This window comes from Orycteropus afer, unplaced genomic scaffold (assembly GCF_000298275.1).
Source record: "Orycteropus afer afer isolate SDZICR_OR568_19922 unplaced genomic scaffold, OryAfe1.0 scaffold00071, whole genome shotgun sequence".
Taxonomy (NCBI): Eukaryota; Metazoa; Chordata; class Mammalia; order Tubulidentata; family Orycteropodidae; genus Orycteropus; species Orycteropus afer.
The window spans coordinates 9,257,906-9,284,912 of record NW_006921658.1 but is presented as its reverse complement, the minus strand read 5'-3'; the positions used below and the strand labels follow the sequence as shown (position 1 = coordinate 9,284,912).

General features: G+C 36.2%; 1 protein-coding gene across 1 annotated transcript in view; it reads right to left on the bottom strand.

Annotated features, from left to right (window-relative positions):
• COL25A1 (collagen type XXV alpha 1 chain) overlaps positions 1 to 27,007 on the bottom strand; it is a 783,871-nt gene that overhangs the window by 384,062 nt on the left and 372,802 nt on the right. Inside the window, exons 3-4 of the mRNA XM_007940758.2 lie at positions 6,340 to 6,384; positions 3,961 to 3,968 (exon numbers count right to left, since the gene is read on the bottom strand). Coding sequence (XP_007938949.2) covers positions 3,961 to 3,968; positions 6,340 to 6,384 — 53 coding nt within the window. The remainder of the gene's footprint in view (positions 1 to 3,960; positions 3,969 to 6,339; positions 6,385 to 27,007) is intronic.

Sequence of the window (27,007 nt, the reverse complement as noted above, 5' to 3'; positions counted from 1 at the left end):
TCTTTCCCTAATTCATCTACCACATTGGCAGAAATAGCATTGCAAGCTTAACTTGGCTAAGTCTGCTTCATTCATCTGTCAACAAGAGTCTAGGCTTCAAACTGAGTTGACAATTGTTGAAGGTGGATGGAACAGAACAGGCTGCACAACAGCGTCATGTTTCACACCTCAGAGGGTTCTAGCTACCAACAATAACATCATATCTCCGTCAGTCAAGCATAATTATGGGGTTTGATAGACTGATACAAATGAAAAAGCCGGTTAAAATAGGTCTCTTGCTTCTCTTCTGGCTACAATTATAAGACTGGCTTGATTGGTGACCTGTGAATATTAGAACAGCACTTCCTTTTGCAGCAAAAGGACAAAGAAGTGTGTCCCACATTAACTCTTAAAAAAAAGAAAAGTCAAAAATAGGTACTAAATTGGCTACATTTGAAGACTCTGAAATCATTTTGTACATTTTTATCAAACTTTTTGCTTCTTATTAGAACATGAGTATATGTATTTGTAAAATATCTAAAAATAGAAGGTACAATTGCATGCCATCCGGATTCAGGTAACATAATGGTTAAGTAAATCATTCCGGCAAATACACACAAAATGTTCACATGGAGCCCTTTACAGCAATTTTTCAATACATATTACCCTTATGAGAAAGAAAACTAAAAACAGAATATCTAATATTCACATAAAATAAATTATATATATTATCATAAAATTGTTCTGTTGCCACCTTTTATGGCTGAGATGCCTATGGTGGCAATATCTTTTTGTCAAAATGGTTAAGGCTGAATAATAAAGCTGAGCAGCTTCCTAAAGAGTAAATTAATATATGGGGTCTACTGACAAAAAGAAACAGTCACACGTAAGTCTAGTGTAATATATCCAAGTTTTTTAAATCTCTATCAAATGAAGACATAAATGTAAAGGTTCCTAGATTAAACTTTCTCATTAAGTAGAGATTTCATTTCAAATCTTTCTTTCAAATCCCTTTCATTACTTAAGGGAAACAATGAAAAAAATGCAACGGTCAGTGACAATGAGATCTGCCATTATCCCCTGGGCCAACCAGTCTTTTCATTGCGTATTTATTTTAATGACTGCCCTGATGCCGTCGTGTACACTACTGGAGCACATTCCATAACACAGTGGAAGTGAATGAGGTGGAAATACACTTCAGGACACCAGGTTGCATCCTATGATCTTTCTGTACATATGAAATCACAGCACCACAGAAGCTCAGGGTTAGAAGGAAGTTCTTGAGGTTCTGTGTCAAGGACTGCTCACCAGAGGCAAGATTATTTAACTTCTCAGACTGAATTTGTGTTTTATACTTAGTTTAAAGAATGGAGACAAGGGCATTTGCAGTTAATATGGCAACATATGCTTTGATATTCTATCCATATCTTCATTTGTGGAGATTAATATATTTTTTTAAAATATATATAATTTTGGAAAAATAAAATTTTCTGCAAGTAAAATTGCTAAAAACAATTTCCATTCTTGAAGAGAAGTAGAAAGAAAATGTATACATACAATTAAAATTATGCTAAAAATAGGAAAAGAACTGTCACTAGAAATTAAAATTGTCAATAGTCAGATATTGCCTATGTGTAATATATTGTTGATAAATCTATCTACTCATGATAATGCCACTCTTCATAAGTTTTTATTCAGAATGCAAGAAATATAATAGAAATCTTCCATAAGACCATCACATTAAGGCAAAATTTAAAAGAAAGCAGATATTTCTTGCAAACAATATATGGGAATTTAGACATTAAAAGTTTAAGATTTCATTAGATGGTATTTCATCCAAAAGGGCTGCTCAGATACTGGATTCTAAGTATTAGAGTAAGACTCCGATGTATTAGTAAATATAGCATAATCAATATGGTTTTTGTTCCTTTTTTTCACAATCAATGATTTTCTGTTCTATCAAATGTGAGCAACTTGAGATTTTTCCTTTCAATATGAAAACTCATGATTAATTTTATTTTTTGAAATTGCTACCCTTTGTTAAATGCATTGTAACTTCTTCAAGAAGCTGTTGGGTTGGGCAGCATTAATACCTGTTTTAAAGAATAACCATTTTACATTTTAGGTCATGCTTTTATTTTATGCATTCATTTATATCAAGGAATATGATGTATGGCCTGCCAAACTTGCATAACAATGATCCATGTTATCACACTAATTCATAAGGAATAGGGAAAAATTTGGTAAGCAGAAAGGATTTTAAATCAGACATATCTAATTGAATTCCAACTTCTCAAGCACTCCACCTGGCAACCTTTGGCAATTAACCTCTCTGAGCTCAGTTTCCTCAATGGAAAATGGGAATAGTAACATCAGAGGGTTGTTGGAAGAACAAAATGAAATGATGCGTGTAAAGCATCTAGAATAATGTCTGCCATGTACTAGGGCCTTAGTAAATACTAGTTCTGTTTTCCTTTTCTATAACAAGAAACCAAAAACCAAACTTACTGCCATTGAGTCGATTCCGACTCATAGCAACCCCCACTGGGTTTCCAAGGCTGTAAATCTTTATGGAAGCAGATTGCCTCATCTTTCTTCTGGGTTCGAACCACCGACATTTTAGTTAGCAGTCAAATGCCTTAATCACTACACCACCAGAGCTTCCGTAATAAGAAACGGAAGAACAATTTAAATCTTTAGGTAAAGAATCTGGACTAAAAGATTTCTCCTAAAAAAGTAAGAGCTATATGACTGCCTGAATTTGTGAGGGATCAAAGAGGAAATAATAGAAACCTGAAAGTCGCTATATAAGGCAGAGAAGGGATTTAACTATTTCCTGGCATGCCAAATACTTATATCTATGAAAAGAGGCCTTGAACATTCTAGCCTAGTTATAATCTCAGGAGTTTCCTCTGGGTAGTAGTAGTTTGCTTCTAGTTAAAGAAAGAGATTTAAACATGAAGCCAAAGAGTAAAGGCTCTTAGACCTGGGGCGTGCCATCTGCCTAGCATTAAGCAAGAGCTGAAAGTCAGTTTCAGAAGGAGAGTCATTTCTAACATGATTTATGTTCCATCCTCAAATGTGGCAGGAAGGCTGCAAAAGATATTTGGAAGCCAATGCTTCCTCTGAATAAAGTAAGCGAGTACATGCTAAACCTCTCTCCCTGGACCTTGCTGGCCTGCTAGGTAAGTTGCTAGTGTGGAGTCTGTGAACCCTGGGGCAAACTGGCTATTTGGGATAAGAAAATATCTCAAGGCCAATGATCATTGCTACCGTAAATGCATAGCGCACAGTATAAACACTGGGGTCAGACAACAGATACTCAGGATATTACTCAAAACATATCAAACTCAAAGCTGACAAGATAATCTGTTCCTGTGAGCACAAAGCAGAATGGAATGCTGCAGCTATGACCTACCCAAGGAAAGAAAAAAGAAAGTGGAACTCTCCAAGGGCTCCATCTCTTACTCTTTATGCGGGCAAAACTCCAACAGACTTCAAAGGGAATGTTGCCTAAGGAAGGAGTACTGGATCAAGCCCACAGGGGATATCATTTCCATGATCATGTTGCCCTTTACATTTGGTGGACTGGCAAATGCAAATATTTCAGACACAAATTTAAACAGATGAAAAAAGAAGTGTGAAATAGCTTGGAGATTTGCTTGCAAAAGAAACCTCAGAATTCCAGGAAAAGCGTTTAAAATCAGGAGCTTGGTAAGTTACTCTCCAAGAGGCCCTGAGAATAATCTTATCAAAAATTAAGTGTTTTCTTAAATTGACATATGCATATCATATTATCACAATAGTGTGCTTACAAAATAATTTCCCAAGCAATGTTCAGCTTCCCCACTTGGTAACTGTTAAAAGGCCAGCAATATTTTTGTAATTGAAATGTAAATTATATTTTGATATTTTAACAAAGCTTTAACATACGTGATCCTGATTAATGGAGAAGACCCAAAATGCAGCAAATATACTTACAGGAGGACCTATGGTAGGTGGGAGGAAGAGAGAGGGACAAAAAGGGAAAGATTAATTAGTGAATATGGAAATATTAAGATTAAATCAGCATAATCATCAGCACAAAACAAGGGACATGGAGGTCATTTGGAATTCAATGATTCTTAATTTTTTTTTTTTTTGGATTATGGATCTCTTTGAAACTTCAGAAAATGAATATTTATACATGCACACAAAATATCACATAAAATTTCAAGGAATCTTCAGATGCCATGACATTTGTCTATTAATTACTTAACATATGTTAAGGGAATATCATCTAATTTATATACCTAAAAACTTAGGTAAAACATGAATGAGGAAAATCTTTGTTCATTTATGATAGACTAGTTATGGAGAATTAATATATACTCTCTTGAGATTATTAAAATAGTCAGATGAGACATGTACTCATTAGGTGTTAAGAGAATATTATCCATTCAACAATATTGTCAATATATTAATGACTTAAGTCCTAAAATTTATATGAGTTTCTTTGAAATGATATATTCTCATCAAAATACAGACAAAACCTAAGAGGATTTTAATTTTTCATACATTATATACACAATTATAAACATCAGTTCTCAACACACATGTAGTTGAACATGGACTTTTATATTTTCCTTGAAACTTTGCATATACAAAATATTCTCACTTTTTTTTCAATCCACATTATTTCTTTTGATACAAAGAATAATTCATTGAGTACCTGACTCCACTAGTGTTTTATTATTCTTTTTTCCTCAAAACAAATTTATCAAGCATCCTTATTATAAAAATTCACATTTCATGAACTGATACCTATATATGTTCCAATTATTTAAATTCCATGAAAGTTCATGGAAAAGACAACTTTTAAGAATACCCTTGAAGGAATGAAGTTCCTACACGGTCCAAATTAAAGAATTTTCATAACCTCCTTTCACTTTGACATTTTTTCAAAAGAAAAGAGGAAAAGGGGCCAAGAACATTAATCTGCTGTCTGCTACTCAAGATAGGTAAGTGTGTCCATCATTTCAACATCTAGCAATTGATTGTTTTTAATACTGATATTCTTAGAGAAAAATACAGGAAAAGAACATTTCTCAGCACTCTAGATTCAAACTTTCCTCTTCTCTTATTGTTATTATTGTTGTTATGTGCCATCAAGTCAATTCATAACAACCCCAAGTGACAGAGTAGAACTGCCCCATAGAATTTCATTGGCTGCAATCTTCATGGAAGCAGGTCACCAGGTCTTTCTCTTTTGGGGCTGCTTTGCTCTCATAGAGTTTGAACTGCCAACCTTTCAGTTAGCAGCCAAGCAATTAAACATTGTGCCACCAGGGCTCTCTGTCTCTCAATTACCTTCTTCTTATCTTACAAGGAAGGATAAATGGCTTGGTAAGACTTCACATGGTCATCTGCATTTTCAGAGTAATAGACTTCCTAAAATAATAGGTGAACTCACTTATTTGAATATTTCAGTTCCAATTTTTTCTTTCTTTTTTTTTTTTTCCCCCTAATCTTACTTTTCAATCTACTTCTGTAGTGATACTGCCTCGGAAACCCAAGGAGGGGTCACTATGAGTTGGGTCTGACTCGACAGTACATAACAACAAATCTTACTTTTGCTTCACTTTGCATGTAGGGATTTGGCCTGAAAGCAAAACTTCAGTGAAATGGGAGTCAGGACAATTGGTTTGGTTTCAAGTCTTGCTAACAAAAAGCTGCATGGCCTTGGCTGAATCATCTGACTGCCCTGGGCCTCCATTTGATTCTTAACTACAAAATGAAAATGCTAGACTGATTGCTAAGACTCCTGTCTTCACTAAAATTCTATGGCTATACAAGAGGAATAAAAATTCCCCAATTTTGAAAAGAATAAGAGTAAAAGCATGACAAAGCTGTGCCAGTTGGATAAAATAATAATATAGCTTTCCAAGAAATGTAGCCCAGTGCCCCAGTACAGATGTTTTTGCAAAGAACCTATAGACATTTACCGACCACCTATGGAGATGGAAGCACCATGTTGCCACCATACTGTGTGCAGCTAAGAAAGCTTCCACTGTTCACAGGAAGGACAAAATTGACTCAACACAGTAAATAAACCAAATTGGGTGTCAATGATTATAAAATGCAATTAACAATATTGTACAAATTTTTAATTCCTATAGTTTGCTGGAAATAAAAAGATTTAAAGAAAAAACTTTGGAGTCTAGCAGAGAAGATTCAAACACATGCACACAGAGACATACACAGACAAACACACAGTCCTGTGAGATCTACACAATACAAAACAATAATTAATTAAGAGGAACAGATGCGGGAACCTAACTAGAACATGAATGACACATAGCAGCTGAAAGAGAGACTTACCAGATTCTCCTCTTCGGCCCCTCTTACCTCGTTTCCCTGGAGGGCCTGAAATACAAAGAATAATTTTTTGAGTGTGGTTTAACTTTTCTTTTCTGGTTCCAAAATGGCTAGTGAATAATCTGTATATATTTTACAACTGTTTTTAACTACTAACTTCAAGAAAGGAACCAAATATTTGACAGGGCAGCATTGTCTGTGATATTTCAGCATGAGTTTCAGCTTCATTTAATAATTATAAAGCTGTTCTGGATGTATAGTCAGCCAGTGCTACAAAATAACATGAAATATTCAGAAATTTTGTTCATCTTGCTTGGATATCATCAATAAAGGAAAGTTTTGCTAAGCAAGTTGATGGTACAGAGATTTCTTATTTCTTAAGAAAAAGTATTTTCAGAAGATTTCATCTATTAATAACTGAAAGTACTAAATATAATCCAAAGCACTAAATATGATCCACTGTGTGGATCAAAACAAATTATAGGTAACATTGTGAAGAATGGGAATTCCAGAATACTTAAGTGCTCATGCAGAACATGTACACAGACCAGGAGACAGTCACTCAAACAGCACAAGGGGATACTGCATGATTTAGAATCAGGAAAGGTCAGGGTCATATCCTTTCACTACACTTATTCAATCTGTATGGTGAGCAAATATTTCAAGAAACTGTATTATATGAAGAAGAACACAGCATGGGGATTGGAGAAAGACTCATTTACAACCTGCGATATATAGATGACATAACATGCTTGCTGAACGTGAAGAGAACTTGAAGCACTTACTGACGAAGCTCAGTGTAGATTACACCCCAACATGAAGAAAACAAAAATCCTCACAACTGGACCAGTAAGAGATATCATGATAAATGGAGAAAAGATGGAAGTTGTCGAAGACTTCATTTTACTTGGATTTGCAAACAACACCCATGGCCTCAGCATCGAGAAATCAGACACCATATTGCACTGGGAATGTGTGCTGCAAAAGATCTCTTTACAGTGTTAATAAACAAAGATACCACTTTGAGGACTAAGGCACACCTAACCCAAGACATGGTATTTTCAATTGTCTCATACGTATACCAAAGCTGGACAATGAATAAGGAAGGCTGAGTAAGAATTGATGCCTATGAATGATGGTGTTGGTGAAAATAATGAATATACCATGAACTGCTAGAAGAACAAACAAAATTATTTTGGAATAAGTACAGCCAGAATGTTCCTGAGAAGCGAGTATGGTGAGACTTCATCTCACATAGTTTGGATGTGTTATCATGAGGGACGGTGTCTGGAGAAAGACAGCATGTTTGATAAAGTAGAGAGTCAGTGAAAAAGAGGAAGACCCTCAGCAAGATGGACTGGCTCAGTGGCTGCAACAATGGGCTCAAACATAGCAATGATTGTGAGGGTGGCACAGGACTGGGTAATATTGCGTTGCTTTGTACATAAGGTCACTATGAGTCAGAATCAATATCACCTCACAACAACAACAACATAGGTTCTCTGCAATCCAGTCCATTATGTTCTCCTGAAAGTATTTAGTTAGCATGCAGATATCAGTAATGGAAGTAATTTTCACAAATTTTTTAATTTTATTAAAGGTCAATTTTAATATGTTGGAATCTCTTATCAAGAACCACCTGAATTTAAATTACAACCCTTTTCATTGGAAAGTGTTTATAGAGTACTCATGAGTCTCATTATTTTACAGGGGGCATGAATCAGAATCAATATAAGGGCAACTAACAACAAAACAAAACCAATTATTGTCTTTCAAGAACTATTTAGCCTTTATGATGATCCTATTTAAAAAGTAGAGTAAAAAAACAATTTTTTTTAGTGAATTGCCTGTAAAGACCACCAAGCCAGTATTTATCAGACTTAGCACAAGATTCTAGACATTCATGGATTTCAAGTCATTATTCTCAGTTATATAATTTCTGTCCTCATTTCCTTGAGTAGGAATAGTTCCCACTAAATTATGGCTGAGGAAAACAGAAGAGAATAATTAGCCCACAACAAGAACTGAGGTCTTATAATATTTCCTGGGAGAAAAATGCCAAGGAAAATAGAGAACTGTCTTGTTTTTAAGAATGAGCTATGAAGTAAGACTGATAACATCCAAACTCCAGAAAGTTCAAGACACAGGCATTATAGTCCTTAGCATCCACCAAACTCTGAATGTGATCCTGGCTTCTACATGGAAACACTATCATCAGAAACAAAAACATTAGTGGGACAGTTAGTTTCCCATTGAACCCTTACACAGAATAAGCCTGGCCATCTGTGTTTTGTAAGAGGTTAAAAAACATTCATGCAGTAAAATCAATTAAAAGTATTTTAAGCAGCAGTTTTGTAGTAGGCTCTAAACCTGCCATTAGAAATTTCAGATTTCTTTTCTGATTCTGGAATAAAGGGAGATTTTGCTCATATTCAAAGCATTCTTGGCCAGATTGGGAGCAAACAGAGAATTGTATAAATAATAGGTAAGTAAAGCCCTTTAGGATTAAAAATAAACCCAGTGGGATCCTAATATGCATTCCTGTCAAGTCTGTTCCCCCTCAAAGTCACCCTATAGGTCAGAGTAGAACTGTCTCATAGGGTTTCCAAGGCTGTAAATCTTTACAGAAGTAGACTTCTGTATCTTTCTCCCACAGAGTGGCTGGTAGGTTTGAACTGCCATCCTTTTGATTAGCAGCCCAGTGCTTGACCATTGTGTGATCAGGCCTCCTTAAGACTCTAATAAATATGAAAAATATATATTTATATACACACTCAAATGTGTGAGCATCTGCACCCACCCACCCACACATACACTTATTCACATATTCTGATGTACACAATATCTTTAAGGTTAGGAACCAGGTTTTCTCTTATTTCAAAAATCACTAAAAGTAGGAAGTATTGAGTAACTATTATATCCTGAACATGCCTATGGTCCTCAAAGTAGGGATTGTAGAACATGTATAAGATATACATCTGCCCTCAAGAGGCAAAGAATTTGGAAAGATTAAAATAACACACATGAAAAAAAATAGCATGTTATCAAGATGGCGCTGATGTGTTCTTTTCGTTCAAAACACGATTAATTATAAAAAAGGAAAAACACATTAGGCATATTTGCATTCAAAAAAAGATGAACATCTCCACAGACCCAAACTACAAAATGGAGAGCAGGGATAAAACTGTAAGCCTGCTGGTATCTAATTCTAGAATTAGAAATGGTAGCCAGTTCTATTTCTGAATGATACTCATAAATCCTCTAACCCAAGTCAGACTTATTTCTGGAGCTGAAAAATGCTCAAGAGAAGCTGAGGGGGAAAAAAAAAAAAACAACTATTGCTGACCATCACCTAGGTCTATGGCTTAAAGACTAAAAGAAGATAAACATAATCTCTAAATCAGAGAATGAAGGAAGATTTTGCTAGCTTGATGTCTGATTTTATGATATCCCTGACAAAAACCTGGACATTTAAGACTAATCTTGTCTAGGAAGCTAGGAGATAAGGTAAACACAAAGGTAAAATGGCTTGATAAGAAAAGATGAGCACAGAAAAAGAAAGATACAAAGAGAAAGAGAACTACCAAAAGGATCCCTCTTACTCCGAAATACGTGAAGAAATCTAATGCCAAGAAAGTCAGCAAATAACATCAAAAATACAATCAGGAATTATTTCCAGGTTAATTATTTTAAGAATCCATCTGACAATGATCAATATGTTAATTATGCTCTAAGAGATGAATGAAGAAGCAACTTCTACTAAAGAGCAATGGATTTTAAATAAAAACAGGATAAAAGAATAAGTGTGTTTAAAACAAAATTCTTCAGAAATCCTGAAAACGAAAAATATACCCATTGAAATAATAAATAAGTAAATCAATTAAAAGCTAGTCTGGATGTTGTTGAAGAGAGAATTAATGAGCTGCAAGATACAGAATGCAGCCCAGAGAGACAGAATACAAATTATTCCTTTATTTATGTATTTAAAGAGAAAGAGAGAATGAGTCATTATTTGACTTTTACCAACTAGAGAATCCAAAAGAAAAGAATGGTGGAATGGTAGAGAACCTATTGTCGAGACACAGATGAGACATTTCTAGAATTGAACATGGGAGTCTTTATTTACATTGAACTTGAACTTCAAATGGAAAGTGAAAATCATTCACATTTAAACAAACCTATAGGAGAAGAAACTTATGAATATTTGAAGAAAAGAGAAACTATTAAAAATTACCAGAGGGAAAATTTATGGAAGTTACTTAGACTGACTACTATGTCCCCTGAAACAAAAATATTAGAAAGGCCTGGTCTTGGTTTTCATGACACGCTATATTGTTGTTGGGTGCAGCTGAGTCTATTCTGACTCACAGCAACCCATGTGACAGAATAGAACTGTCCCATAGGGTTTTCTCGGCTGTGAGCTTTACAGAAGTAGATCACCACAACTTTCTCCTGCAGAGCCACTGAGTAGGCACAAACCACCAACCTTCAGTTAGCTGCCTAGCTCTTAATGATTGTTCCACCTGGATTCCTTATGACATGTCATAGAAGCCCAGAATTTTTAATTGCTTGTTGGCAATTTGTTGATTTGCCCTTTTCCTCTTAAAGATTATTCCTTTTAATTGTAGAATTTATCAAGTAAAAACAATAGATAAAACAAAAATTTTAAAATAATTCAAAGTAAACTTTTAAAAATTAATTAAAGATGTCAGATTATGAAGAAGTAATCAAAAAAAAAGCAATGATATATTTTAAAGAAATAAGAATCTTTTTGAGCATGTCTGCCTTCCAAATCCAATCAGGTTTAAATAAATTAATTAAGTGCTGTGGAAAATCTGTTATATTTGGAATAGAGGAAGAACAGAATGTAAGGAACCTAAAAAGATAACTGGCATGGCAAAAATCTATTGAATATAACAAAGTTTTACAAAGACATTCACAATATTTAAAAAAAATATAAAGCTAAATAAGTGATGAGAAGACATGAATTGGATTTGAAAGGAAAACGCTAGATTTAGGAAATGCATGCTATAATTACTTTTGGAAACAGAAGACTGGAGTGAGTAATATATTGAGCTCTGTGAACTAATAATTTATACAAAGCTCACAGAAAGACATAGATAAAATCTTGGTTACAAAGAGAATAAAATTGAAGTTTTGAGTAAGTCTACTGTGCAGATGGGACAATTTAATTTTGCTTCTGAAACTAAGGACAAAGCATAATAAAAACTATAATGAATGGGATGAATTTGGCAATGGTCAGCTGGCAGATCACCAGAGTGAGACAATGAAAAATCAGAAAAGATAAATGATAGATGTTTCCCAGACAAAACCGACGTTAACAATAGTTGAAAAAGATAGTGACCACTTCTACTGCACACTGAGTGATGAAGTGTCAGCCAGACATGAGCTGTAAGAACAAATATAGAAGCAGAACATAAATCTTATTCACTGAATTTGACTGGAGCATTGTTGCAGTAATTCTCATTGCATTCCGTCAACATAAAGACATGACTCTGCAAAAGAAACTGGTTCAAGAAGAATAAGAATGGGAAGAGAAAAGCAGAAGCTATCAGCAACTGAAGAAGTAAAAACTTACAAGCAGAATTCACAAAATGAAGAATGAATTATAGAAAACAGAAGGAGTCTATGAAACCAGATTGCTCTTCATGATTGGAAAATTCATGACAACTGGTACTGCTCATTGTTCAGAAAGAGCTCTGCTTGAAAGAGAATGAAGACAGTCTGAGATGGAAATTAGTACAACCATAATAACAATGGTTCAAAGACCAGTAAATATAAACGTAACAGCAGACAGGTCAAGATCATCAAGTCTCATCACAGCAAGGTCTCTTAAGCCATGCTAGCTCTTTTATAGTCCCTGGGAGGAACAAACAGTTAAGCATTTGGAACTTCAAACCCATGCAGGCTCCTTGAAAGAAAGGCCTGTTGATCTGCTTTTGAAAGATCACAGACATGAAAACCCTATGGAACTCAAGTCATCAAATCTAGTCACAGCAAGATCTCTTAAACCAAGCTGGCTCTTTTGGCCCACTACTAATTCTGTTGGAATATTCTGTTTCTCACTAATGATGTACCCACCTGTGATAAGTCTCTTTTATGAGGTTAAATATGTTCTTAGAAGTAAATATATGCCTATATATGGGCTCACATTGGTCACTAGGGGTTATTAGAGGTGTCTGGAATAATGCCTGGTCTCTGATCTGACCCTGGAGCAACTTCACTAGGGAAGCCCTTACTCATCTATGATGATGGATAACATGGTAAATGCTGTTGCCAAGGACCCTCAGTCATTCCCAGGAATTCCTAGTATGATCTCATCACCGACCCAGTGGGTCTTCCTTTCCAGATATAAGACTATATTATTTGGATTTTCACCTAGAACAAGGTACCTCTTAACCTATATCCTCTTATATCTCTCTTAAAAGTAGAAAATACAAAAATATTTGTTTGGTTTCATTTTAATCATAATAGTTCATGTAATTGATAAATGATTTGAAATACTAAGTAATACTTTATTATTTTTAAAGTAAAAAAAACTATTTTTTTTTTTTACCAAACCACAAAAAAATATAATTCAATTAAGCAAGCAATATTGATTATAAAGTTACAAATGTCACAAAAGAAGATCAATGAATACTGAAGTGGCACATAAAGCTGGTATAGGACATGAAACTTGGCCAGGGTTGGGTTTAGATGAGAGGGGCAAAGAGTGGGCTTTCTATACAGAAAAATATATCAAAGAAAGGATTCTATGTAAAACTAGAAATGGGCATGGTGGCTTTACATGGCACAGAGATGACTTACATGATAGAAGTTGCATGTATGCTTTTTGGAAGACCTTGAAAATATGGAGAGAAAGGTAAAACAGACTCAAATTATTAACAGCTTTTGAAAGACAAGAAGAAAAGTTTAGCCATTATCTGAGAGATAACAGGATGTCCAGGAAAGTTTTTGAGCAGAGGAATGGTACAAAGTTAGAATTTAAAAAAAATTAGTCTGGCCACGATTTCAAGGTTGGACTAAAAGGAAAGAATGAAAGAGAAGAAGGAGCCAGATAGGAATAGTTGCAGTAACAAAGAAGTAAGGTGATGATGTGTTCCAATGAATTAATGATAATGGGATTGGAGAAAGGAACAGAAGCTAAGAGGAGAAGTTGGCCACCTGTGAAGACAGACAAGAACTGGGATGAATGAAAAGATACTGCTTCAGATCTTGTTTGCTAGATGTATGATGGTGCTCATGACAGAGCAATCTTGAGAAAATTGAGTTATAGAAGACAGTGGAACCTGTGATTGTCCTAACACATGCCTTCATTTCACATGTAGTGAGTAGGAACTACATACCTTTTTCCATCAAGACTCAAACTTGCTGACAAACTCTGAGCAGTGAAGGAAATTCAGTAGGTAACAGTGGTAGTGCACAAGCACAATATGTCTCAGAAGTGCTGGCATCAACTTATCCAACCATAAATTTTCTCCTAAGCAGAATTGTTTTAAAACAATATAATAGAGCGTACTATTCCTTTCTCTCTTCTAATTCATTTAATTACTTCCCTTAAAACGTATCTGAGAACTCTGAGAAGGGATTTTCACAGGGATTTCTATTTGTATTTTAAAAACATTTTTACTTGTTGTTGTTGTTGTTGTTGTTATGTGCCGTCGAGTTGGCCCCGACTCATAGCGACCCCTCCTTGGGTTTCCGAGGCAGTATCACTACGGAAGTAGGATTGCCCCACCTTCCTTCCGAGGAGTATTTTTACTTGTAATAAACATTTATAATTAAACACATGGGAAACGTTAAAGAAACGTTACAGGATTCATGATTGGCTTGGTTTTTTGTTTTGTCTTGCCCCTTGCTTTCCATTTCAGCTTACATTTCTGGCACTGCCTGCTGTTTGACCTCAAGTTGCCATCTCCTGATGAGTCCAAGTGTGTCAGATGAGAACTGTGCTCCACAGAGTTTTCAGTGGCTGATTTTTCAGATGGAGGTCACCAGGCCTCTCTTCCAAAGTACCCCTGGGTAGACTGGAACCTCCACTCTTTCAGTTAGTAGCCAAGCACATTAAGTATTTGCACCACCCAGGGACTCTCCTTTTTGGCCAAAAAACAAAACAAAACCCACTGCTATTTAGTCGACTGTGATGCATAGTAACCATATAGGACAGAGTAGAACTGTCCCATAGGGTCTCCAAGGCTGTAAATCTTTATGGAAGCAGACTAGCTCATCTTTTCCCTGCAGAGCCACTAGTGGGTTCAAACTGCAGCCCAATGCTTTAACAACATCATCACCAGAGGTCTCTGCTTTTTGGCCAGCTGGTATCATAAGTAGATAGAAAGCAAAAGAAAGGGTCAGTGTGCTTATGTGTGTTGTCATAAAGGCCTAAGAATAGAGAGAAATGCAGCCTTCTAGCACAAGAGGCATATCCTTGAACATGGGTCATTAGAGAATTAATCCCTGAATGAATTTCCATGAAGAAGGTAAGCCATGTATATACATAAAGGCATATAAAATATGCTCCATAAATATTAGCTCATCCTTTGCTTTATTTATATTTTTGTTAATATTTTGTCAATAATGATTGTAATACATTTGGGTATTTGATCAGAAAAGCTGAATATGTGTGTGAGTAATATTGTTAGTGATCAACCTTTAATTATTAGATTTAGAGAGGCAATTTAGTACAATGAAAAGCACATAGTTACAAAGTTAAAAGACCTGTAAGTTTTCACTAGTGTGTGAATTAAGGCAACTTCCAATTAACCTTTGATTTTAATATGCTAAAATATCAGGATTAATAATACTAACTAAACAACAACAACAAACTCATTGCCATCGAGTCAAATCCATCACATAGTGACCCCTCCTTGGCTTTCCAAAGTGGTTATCACTAAGGAAGTAGATTGCCCACCTTCCTTCCAAGGACTGGCTGGTGGGTTTGAACCACCAGCCTTCTGGTTAGCAGTCAAATACCTTAGGCACTATGCCACCAGAGCTCCTGTAATGCCATATTTATATGATGATGGTGATGACAAAACTGTGAAGTTCTACATCCATATGTTAAATGAAAGCATTTTTCATTAATATTGCTATGTTACTGTACTATGTCACTGTCATATTCTCCAATAAATATAGTGAGACTTCTAAAAATGTGATGTATTTTAAGAAAAAACTGCCATTTGTTGGTCAGAAGTTTCATCTTCAGAGGTACAGGGATTCTTTAAGGACAAGAGAGAAAGAATCATAAAATACCTCAAACAACAGCAACTATTAAAATAATAAATACTCTTATCCAAATTTTTGGAGGCAAGATATTTGGAGATGTTATGATAAAGGGAGGAGCAGAGGAGACTGAACCTGTGAGAGGGAGGGAAACTGAGAAGCAGCTGGAAGAAGGAGAAGCCCTTCTGGGCAAACATGCACTAAAATCGGGAGGTCTGGTGGAGAAATGTTTGCAAAGTGAGGATGTCCTCCAGCCTAGCCAATCCCAGGAATAGGTTCCCAACACCTACAGCTGCCTCTTGAGGGGGTAACCTGTCTGGGCACAGAGGAGACAGTGTATCATCTTTCTGAACCACTCTCCAGCTTCTTTCAGAATACTAAACCAGGTTTACCTTCAGATCTTCTGGATTAACTTTCCAAGTAGGCACAGATAAATTTCAGAGCCTTCCCCAAAGTCCTCCCACCTGCTTGCTTGCTTAATGCCTGAAATTCTTTCAACATGGACCAAAGCCTTTCATTCCACAATTAGAATTAAAAGGCTTACACAGCAAATGTCTAGTAGAAGTAGAATATTAACTAAAATTTATTCTCTCCATACTCATAAAATTATAATACAACATAACCAGGAGATTCTACAACCCAAAGGATTTCATACTGTGCTTCATATCTGGACTGCCAAAGTAGCTCTAATTGATTGTAATGGATTGCAAACATTTGAAGTAATAGTTCATAGGCTAAGACAAGTTTACAAATCAGTGAATCTAATTTCTCCAAATGTAAAACTGAAGCCCGGAGAGGTGAAACAGCCTGGCCAAAGTCACAGAGTAAATATTAACCTCCTGATTCCAAACTCGGGGTCCTTTGACTCACCAAACTCCCTCTCATTAGTTACAGATGAGAAAACTTACAGGCTGAATACAACACAAACTTTCAAACTTTTTAATTTTATCAATTGCCTGTCTCATATGTTTATAACATGGCAACTTAGGCAGATACCAAAAAAACCAAGCCCACTGCCATTGAGTCAATTCCAACTCATAGAGACCCTTGTTGGGTTTCAGAGGTGGTAAATCCTTATGGAAATAGATCGCTCACTCTTGCTTCCACAGAGTGCCTGGTGGGTTTGAACCACCAACCTTCTAGGTAGCAGTCAGATGCCTTAGGCACTGTGCCACCAGAGCTCCTACTTAGGTAGATATATTATTATTACTTGCCACAATCTGCTACTAGACTATAAGCTCTTAACAGTAGGGTCTCTCTTGTTCCTCCTTATATTCCTAGTGACAGAGAGCTCTGATGGGGCAGTGGACAAGGCATTCAGCTAGTAACCAAAAGGTCAGTGGTTTGAACCCACCAGTTTCTCCATGGGAGAAATATTAGTCAGTTTGCTTCCATAAAGATTTACTGCCTTGGAAACCCTGTGGAGCAGTTCTACTCTGTCTATGGTGTCACTATGAGTCTGAATTGACTCATTGGTGGTGGGTTTGGTTTGGGTTTATCCCTAGCAACTAGAACAAGGCTTATCACTCAATAAACCTTTAAAAGGATACTGTCTATGAGCTATTTGATATGGGCCAACATTGTTCACACCAATTTAAGTTTTAAAATAAATAATTTTTTTATTTAGGTGACCTATTGTTCAAGGTTTTGTTAATCACTATGTACTCTACTATAGCTAACATTGGTTTATTTGCTTTTAAGTATCTTTTATATGTTTGTTTTTGTTTCAAATATCTTCAAGTTTCTAACTAACATTCAGTAGAATGTTAGTTTATAAAAGAGAGTTAATCAAAATAAGTAATAAGTTCAAAATTGCTAAGTTCTATAATTAGTACTACAGACTATTTTTCAGATACACCATATTTTAAAGGCAGTTAAGTTAAATTGAAAAGTTGGAGAATATTTCTTTTCTTTTTGAACAAAAAAAGTTAAAACACAAGGCACAAATGTTTCTGGGGCTCTATTCTTACATAATCATAGACTAATATAAAACATAAATAGCTTCTGTTTATAAAATTGCTCACTATATTTTAGTTATAAACAATAAACATGAAATTTCTGAATTTTTCTTTTCATCCTAACCAGGCCATCTCAAAATTTTAACAAGGTTATAAATATTTATTATGTACTGGTCCCCTAAATTTATTAGAGTTGTTTTGTCAAATTCTTAACAGGGGATTTTAAAAATCAAATAATTTTATAGATATGTTTATTTTCTAGCTTTTAAACCAGGAAACTTTTGACAATTCCATGTAAAACTTATGAAACCTACAGGATTGAAGTATTGAAGAAACTGTGTTCACTGAATGAGGAAAAAACAAATTAACTCATGAGAGGTACAGAAAGATAAAATATAAACTCCCTTCATTGTTGTTGTTGTTAGTCAATTCCAACTTATAGCGACCCCGTGTACAACAGAATGAGACACTGCTCAGTCCTGCACCATCCTCCCAATCCTTGCTATGCTTGAGCCCACTTTTGCAGCCACTGTGTCAATCCTTCTTGTTGAGGGCACATTAACAGTGTGTACATTAAGTGCCTAAACCAACTCCTTGCATGTTACGTTATGTCGAACCCAACTCATAGTGACCCCTCCTTGGGTTTCCGAGGCAGTATCACTACGGAAGTAGATTGCCCAGCCTTCCTTTCAAGGAGTGGCTGGTGGGTTTGAACCGCCAGCCTTCTGGTTAGCAGTCAAGTGCCTTAGGCAGTATGCTACCAGAGCTCCTTGGTTTAGACGTAAAATGTAATACTTCCTTGGAGTAGTAGCCAAGGAAGTTTAAAAGAAAATGGGCTTGCCATTGCAGAATACACTTTTCATTAGAAGTGTTCCTAAGTAACTATGACACGTCCTATGGCAGAGAATGTGTTTTATTCTTTCTAATGAAATACATTGAGAGCAGGGATCTTGTTTTATCTATTTCTATATTTTTCCAATTTTAAATAAAGTAGAAATGTAACAATTGTTACTAAAATGATTTAAACAAATACTGGTGACTTAAACCAGAATTGTGGTGAATCTAATTCTCAACATTAGATGATCATTAAAATTATTTTTAAATCAGTCGAGGTCCCATTCGTTGTGGAGAGGGACCAATAAACCATTATTGCCTTCTAGGTATTCTCCCTAATTATCTCAATGTAAGTTCAATTCTACCTGGTGCTAGGTTTAAATGAAGCATTTAAACATTATCCAACAATTAACTGATATTTATAAATTTTAAAACTAGGGGAAAATAGCAATGTTTATGAGACAAGTAGAGACTCTCACGAGAATAGACTGGAACATTACTACAGTTAAACAATAAAAGAGATTTCCAAACCAAGGGCAATGAAATATTTTCTGGGTTTTATGTAGATGCTTTATTCCCAGAAATGGAGTTCCAGCAAATGAGAAGTTGCCTTTATTACTGTTTTTAATATTTAGATAACAAATGTAGTAGAATATTCAACATAAACTGCTCAAGACTACAAATAACTCAGTTGCAGTTCATTGACTTTAATGAGGTCTGATGTGGCACAGTTGTTATTTCTATCATTCTTCTCCCACACATAAAGTGTTTCATTATTATGGTACTGGAATGTTTTACCCCATGATCCTACAGGGGATTTATCATGACAGTTTTGTGTGTGTGTGTGTGTGTGTGTGTGTATTTGCAGAATAGAATGGGGAAGGGAAAGATGTGTTTCTTTGTGAGATTATATGCTATGTTGCATTGTAAATATGTAACATTCAATATATTAAATTGAAAAGAAAAGTTAGTTCCAAAGAGTTTAGAAAAAAATTAAATGAACTTTTCTAGATTACATGCTTCTAATGTAATCTAGAGTGGTAGTCAGATCTTAAAGGGAATTTTTAAGCTAGAAGATGGGGTAATCTACTTCTGTAGTGATACTGCCTCAGAAACCCAAGGAGGGATCACTATGAGTCGGGTCCAACTCGACGGCACATAACAACAGAAGAATTAACAAAAATGAGTGGTTGGATCTAGTTTTTCACATACTCAATAATTAAATTGATGTTAATTCTGAATTTATCAGAGATTGAAACAACCTTCTTTGTGGAAATTAGAAAATACTCTATTGGAAACTGAGATTGTTTCCATCAGTAGCCGTGCAATGTCATAAGCTTTTGCCAAATTTCTGATGAATGAAAATTAAACAGAACAGCATCACATTCACCATTACCTACATGTAAGTGGCTTAAATTTCTTTAAGCTGATATTAAATTTATGACTTAGGATATCTATATGGAGCTCTGGTCATGCAGTGGTTAAATGTTCACCTGCTAATCAAACTGTCAGCGAAGGTTGGTTGTTCAAATCAGTGGCTAAACAGGAAAAAAAGACCTGGCAGTCTGTTCTTTAAAGATTACAGCTTGGGAATCCCTGTAGGGCAATTCTAGTCCATCCTATCGGGTCTCTATGAGTTGAAAATGATTGGATAGCACATGCCAACAATAGCATATTTATTGCCAAAATTAGCTAACATCAGGAAAAATTAATCTCAAAAGAAAGAAACAGAACTAGTTCAACACTGAAAATTAATGATAGAAAATGGGTCAACAAAAAAATCAAAATGAAAGTGTCAGAATATGACTAGGAGCACTTCAGAGGGAAAGGGGACATAGAAGTCTGTGAACCCAACAAAGCATGTATCAAGGTATGAGTATACTGAAACAATTAGAAAAGGAGTGATAGAACAAGAGACTGTCCATGGAAGTCAGGGAACCTGACATGGGGGAAGAAATACAAAATACATGAAAATAACAAAAGCGATCATGACAGTGGTTAATATTTATGCATGCTCATCACACATCTTGCACCGTGCTAAGCACTTTTCATACCTTGAATCATTTATTCATACTAGTTGTGTGACCTTTTGAAAAGGGACACTATAGAGAGGTTGAGTTGCCCAAGCTTACAAAGCTAGTGGTGGGTTTGAGATTTACACTTAAGAATGTCTGACTCCTGAATTGTGAATTCTAAACCCAGACTTATTCATTTACTGAGCATGCTACAGATTCAATACCTAACACATAGAGCTGTCATTAAGGAGCTTTCAGCTTTGACAGCATGCTTACTTTGGACATGACTTCACAAAGGACTAATCTCTAGAAAAGGACTCATGTTTAGTAGAAGGCCAGCAAAAATGAGAGAAATCCTCAATTAGATTGGCACAACAGTTACAACAATGGCCTCCAACATACAATCACGAAGATGACACAGGACCAGGCAACTTTTCCATCTGTTGGCAACAGATTGGCTCAATGGCAACTAATAATAATAATAATAACAAGTAAACTTTGAAAGAATAGGTTTGTTACTATTTCTCAGGATCTCTGCTTACAATTCTAGTTTATAGGCTTATTTTAAATGCAAACAAGTCATAAAAAGTACCAACTGTGTTGTACAATTGAAAAATCATCACAAAGAATTACTGGCCAAAAGCTAATAAACTTTTATTTTATGAAGTTAACGAGGAACAATCCTCTCTTTATACACTGAAAATACTGTGGTTAACATAAGGGAATGTGACCAAGAGATATATGTGTGTATGCATGGTTAATACACTCTTATACCATGCACCAGTTGTTAACTACTATTACATGTAAGTACTTAAAATGAGAAACATAAGAAAAATATTGATCTTTTAGAGAGGAGGGATATTGGCTACCTTATTCACTATTGTATTCTCAGTACCTGGTACATAATTAATTGTTAGTTTAATGGTTTGTTTTTTGCTTAAAGCTGAAATAAAAATACTTTTGTAGTATTTTTTCTGGTTAAAAATAAGGCAAGATGATCAAGTATGGATAGACAAATGGGAATATACTCATGACCATACATAAGTTTGACAGAGGATATCCCCCATATGTATTTATATGTGCTATAAAAATGTTCATATGCAGTTTAAAGCTAACAGGAGGAAAAGTTACGATAACTTATTAGCCACAACTAAGTACCTTGAGAGAATGAGTCGCGGAGTCTGCAGGCTTAGGAACCATGGTCATGAGGGACATGAAGTTCAACTGGTAAGTACAAGAGTATTGTTCTACATCTTACTTCAGTGAGTAGCAATGGAGGTCTTAAAAGCGTCAGAGTAGCCACCTAAGGTGCAACTATTGGTTTCTCTTCATCAAAAGCAAAGAGTAAAGAAAATCAAAGATGCATAGAAATAGTCCAAAGGAATAATGAACCATGAGAACCTCAGACTATATGATCCTGAAATCCAGTTACCAATGCCAACCACTCAGAAAGGGATCAAAATTGGCAATCTTAGATAGAGTGGGAGAAAAATGTGGAACAAAACTCAATATCATTAAAAAGATCAGGCTTACTGGTCTGATAGAGATTAGTGAAATCCCAAAAACTACAGCCCCAAGTCACCCTTCAGGGTTGAAACTGAACTCACTCCAATGGCTTAACTCTCAGCCAAATAGACAGGCTGATGAGCCAAACAACACCAGGGAGATGCACTCCTTAGAACAATCAACCATGGAAGATCAGAGGGCAGCACTTGTACAGGGGAAAAAAGGTAGGGAGGCAGGGATGCATAGCCAAAAAGGACATAGGGAAAGGGTAACCACAAGGAGGAAGTGGAAGGAGAGCTGTTATGCTGCTGGGAATGTAACCAGCATCACAAAACAAAATGTGTATGAACTGCTGAAAGTAAAATGAATCTGCTTTATAAAATTTCATCCAAGTCACAATAAAAAGTTAAAAGAAAATCCATAAATAAATGGCAGGGTACAAATTTTGAAATCAGCCATGAGGACACATGTTGAATCTATCTTTGCAACATACTGGCTGTGTTTGTAGATAGATTAACCTTTGAGAACCTGTTTATTCACCTACAAAATGTAAATAATATCAACCTCACAGTTGCTGTGAGGACCAATTGTGATATTTTCCTTTTTGAGGTACCAGATCCATAGCCACCATGAAGACATGAAAAGCACAGTATGCTTAAAAGTGAAATGCTTAGGTTTTATGATTTGGCTTTGATGAATTTGAAAACTAGAAAAAAGAGCAGCCTCAAGTCATTTTCTGCCTGCAGTCCGGCCTTCAGCAGTTTCCAGAATGATCCAAGTCTTTGTAAAAATACTTTGTAGTTTTCTGTTGCCTTGATGTTCATGTTAGACCACTAAGTTTGGTCCTCAATGATTTCTCCTCAGGCCAACATTATGCTACTCTATGCTCTTTCTACCTGCCCTTGTTTTGTCTAGATTCCCCTCCTACAGTCCATCTCTTTGCCTGTCTAATTCTTCTCACTATTCAAGGCTCAGAGCAGTTGAGCTCCAGAAAGCTACCCCAGACTGTGTGCTGATCTCACTGCTGCTCCCTCATGCTCTTACCACATTGCATGGTAATTTTTCATTTTCTCACACATCTGTGTTTCACACCAGATTCTGAGCCAGTTTCATGAGAACAGAGTCCAATCTTATTCTTCTTTGTGGCCTACCATTGTAAATAGAACAGAGAGTATATTCTCAGATGTTTATTAAATAAATAAATGAGTAATTAATGAATGCCTTGTTGTTTTCTCAAGAGTTTAATTTTCATGAATACCATAGCATAATGGTAATGGACATGGATTCTGGAGCTAGTCTGACTTGCTGTTTGACAGTTGTGTGACTTCTCAGTGCTCCAGTTTACTCATCTTCAAAGGAGATGAATCATAGCACCTATCTTATTCTCACAAGGATGAGACAAGTTGATCCATTTAGAAACTTGTCTGGCATAGAGTAATCATTCTTTAAATAATGCCTATTATAATTATTTTCCATGTTTTCAAATGTTTCCCATTTGCCTAGTAAGTCCTTTTGCAAATAATAAACTCCACATATTGGATTCCCAGTGTTACCTCAAGCTCAAAATTCTGAAAAAGAAACATATTACCTGTCTGACAAAATAGTTTCATGGCTCTTAGAACATGGAGGGTTATGGTACAATTTGTCACTCACAAAAGCTTAAAATCCCAAAGAACTAACTCATTTTTGAGCTCTTCCCATGTGTTCCTGAAAAATTTAGTGTTTTATTAATTCTTTCAAACAGTTCAGGCATAGACTTTTCTTTCCACTCCTACTGCTCTAGGAGTGGAAATATTTACAAAATTCTTACTGAATCCCACCTGCATACAACTACCAGGGTAATCATTTTAATATGCTTTCATTGTGCAATTGCCTTGATAATTAAGCACCACTTATTAAGGCGCTTTGGTGGTGTAGTGGATAAGGCATTTGGCTGCTCACCAGAAGGTCAGTGGTTCAAACCCACCAGCTGCTCCAAGGAAGGAAGATTGGGCAATCTACTTCTGTAGAGATTTGTAGCCTCAGAAACACAATGTGGGTTGCTATGAGTAGGAGTCAACATGACGCCAGTGAGGTTTTTTAGTTTTGGTTTTTTAGTAAATAAGGGAGTAAGTACTTACTCATTGGCCCAATAGGCAAGGTTTCAGAAGAGGATGTGGAATGAGAGATATCATTGCTGTCAGATGGATCTTGGCTCAAAGAAAAGAATACCAGAAAGATATTTACTTGTGTTTTATTGACTATGCAAAAGCATTTGACTGTATGGATCATAACAAATTATGGATAACATTGAGAAGAATGGGAATTCCAGATCACTTAATTGTACTCATGATGAACCTGTACATAGACCAGGAGGTTGTCATTCAAACAAAACCATATTTCATGGTTTAAAATCAAGAAGGGAGTGTGTCAGGGTTGTATCCTTTCCCCATACTTATTCAATCTGTAATGTTGAGCAAATAATCTGAGAAGCTGGACTATGTGAAGAAAAATATGGCATCAGGATTGGAGGAAAAATCATTAACAACCTGTGATACGCTGATGATACAACTTTGCTGGCTGAAAGTGAGGATGGCTTGAAGCACTTTCTGATGAAGATTGAAGACTACAGTCTGCAGTATGGATTACATCTCAATATAAAGAAAACAAAAATCCTCACAACTGGACTTATAAGCAGTATTATGAAAAATGGAGAAAAGATTAAAATTGTCAAAGATTTTACAATGCTTGGTTCCATAATCAATGCCAATGGCAGCAGCAGTCAGGACATCAGACAAGGTACAGCACCGGGCAAATCGGCTACAAAGAACCCCTTTCAAGTGCTGAAGAACAAAGATGTCTCCTTGAGGACTAAGGTGGGCCTGACACAAGCTATGGTATTTTCAATTGCCTCATATGCATGAGAGAGCTGGACAATGGATAAGGAAGACCAAAGAAGAATTGATGCTTTTGAGCTATGGTGTTGGCAAAGAATGCTGAGAGTACAATGGACTGCTAAAAGAACTAACAGGTCTGTCCTAGGGGAAGTACAGCTGGAATCCTCCTTGGAGGCAAGAATGGCCAGACTTTGTCTCATCCACTTTGGTCATGTTGTCAGAAGGGACCATTCCCTGGAGAAGGAAGTCACGCTTGGTAAGGTGAAGGGCAGACGAAAGAGGGGAAGGCCCTCAATGAGATGGATTGACATGGTGGTGGCAGTGATGGGCTCAAGTATAGCAAGGATCATGGAGCTGGCTCAGGACCGGGTGGTGTTTTGTTCTGCTATGCATGGGGTCACTATGAGTCGGAGATGTCTCGATGGCACCTAACAACAACAACAACAACAGTCCCCTTACCAGGTTCCACTAAACCCCAAGCCCAAGTCTCCAGACAAGTAAAAGAGTCTCTTTGCCTATTTCTTGGTCTTTTACAATTCTTATCTTCTTCTTACTTGAAATTTAATTTTAAGAAAATATAAGACAGGACTAACAATCCTTTCCTTTCTTTCACTGTGTTTAGCCCATTTTTCTTCTTCGATATTTTTTCCCAACATTACTGTGAATTGATTCTTGTTATTGTTTTTTTTGTGTGTGATACAAAACCCTGCCCTCTTTCAATATCATTACCAATTTAAAAAACATTTTATTCAAATTGTTAATTTGAAAAATATATTTTTAAAAATCTTTACTCTCGGTTTTCTAAATGTTGTTGTTGTTGCAAGGTGTCATCAAGTCAGTTCCAACTCATATTGACCTTATGTACAACAAAATGAAACACTGTCAGGTCCTGCACCATCCACACAATCATTGCTATGTTTGAGCCCATTGTTGCAGTCACTGTGTCAATCAATCTCATTGAGAGTCTTCCTCTTTTTATTGACCATCAACTTTACAAAGTATAATGTCCTTCTCCAGGAACTGGTCCCTCCAGATAACATGTCTAAAGTACATAAGCCCAAGTCTCACCATCCTTGTGTCTAAGGAACATTTTGGCTGTACTTCTTTCAAGACAGATCTGTTCCTTCTTCTAGCAGTTCATGGTATATTCAATATTCTTCTTCACTGACACCATAATTCAAAGACATAAATTCTTTTTGTTGTTGTTGTTTAATTGTAGTGAAAGCATACACAACATTTGCCAATGTAAAAACTTCCCCATTTAGAGTTCATGGATATTGATGACATTTTTCATGCTGTGTCACCATTATTGCTATCCTTTTCCAAAATATTCCACCCCCATTAGCATAAATTCATTGCCCCACAAGCAGAAGCTTCACCTTTTCCCCTCTGTCCTACCCCTGGTACCTGGTAACCACCAATAATCTTTGGTTCACACACACACATACACACACACATATACACACACATACATATTTTACCCTAAGAATTTTCCCTCCACTCCCCTTCCATCCCTGATAACCAACAAAGAAAGTTTCCTTCTGTGTCTAAACCTTTCCTTGATTTTTACAATAGTGGACTAATAAAGTATTTGTCCTTCTGTGATTAACTTATTTAACTCAGCATAATGTCCTTCAAGTTCATCCATGCTATGCAGTGTTTTGCAGACTTTACATTATTCTTTAGGGTTGCATAGTATTCCATCGTGTGTATTTATCACAGTTTCTTTATCCAGTCTTCAGATCATGGGCACTTAGGTTGCTTCCATCTCTTTGCTATTGTGAATAGTGCTGCAATAGACATGGGTGTAAATATATTGGTTTGTGTCCTGCCTCTCACTTCTTCAGGATACATACCTAGTAAAGGATTGCTGGGTCAAATGCTATTTTTCTTTCCAGCTTTTAAAGGAATCACCACACCTATTTCCACAGTGGTTGTATCAATTTACAGTCCCACCAGCAGTGTATGAGAGTCCTAATCTCTCCACATTCTCGTCAGCATTTGTTATTTTCTGTCTTGTTGAACTTTGCTATTAATGCTGGGGTGAGACAGTATCTCACAGTTGTTTTGATTTGCATTTCTCTAATGGTCTCTAATGGGAGCTCTGGTAGCATAGTGGTAAGACACTTGCCTGCTAACCAGACAACTGGCGGTTCAAACCCACCAGCCACTCCTCGGAAGGAAGGTTGGGCAATCCTACTTCCGTAGTGATACTGCCTCGGAAACCCAAGGAGGGGTC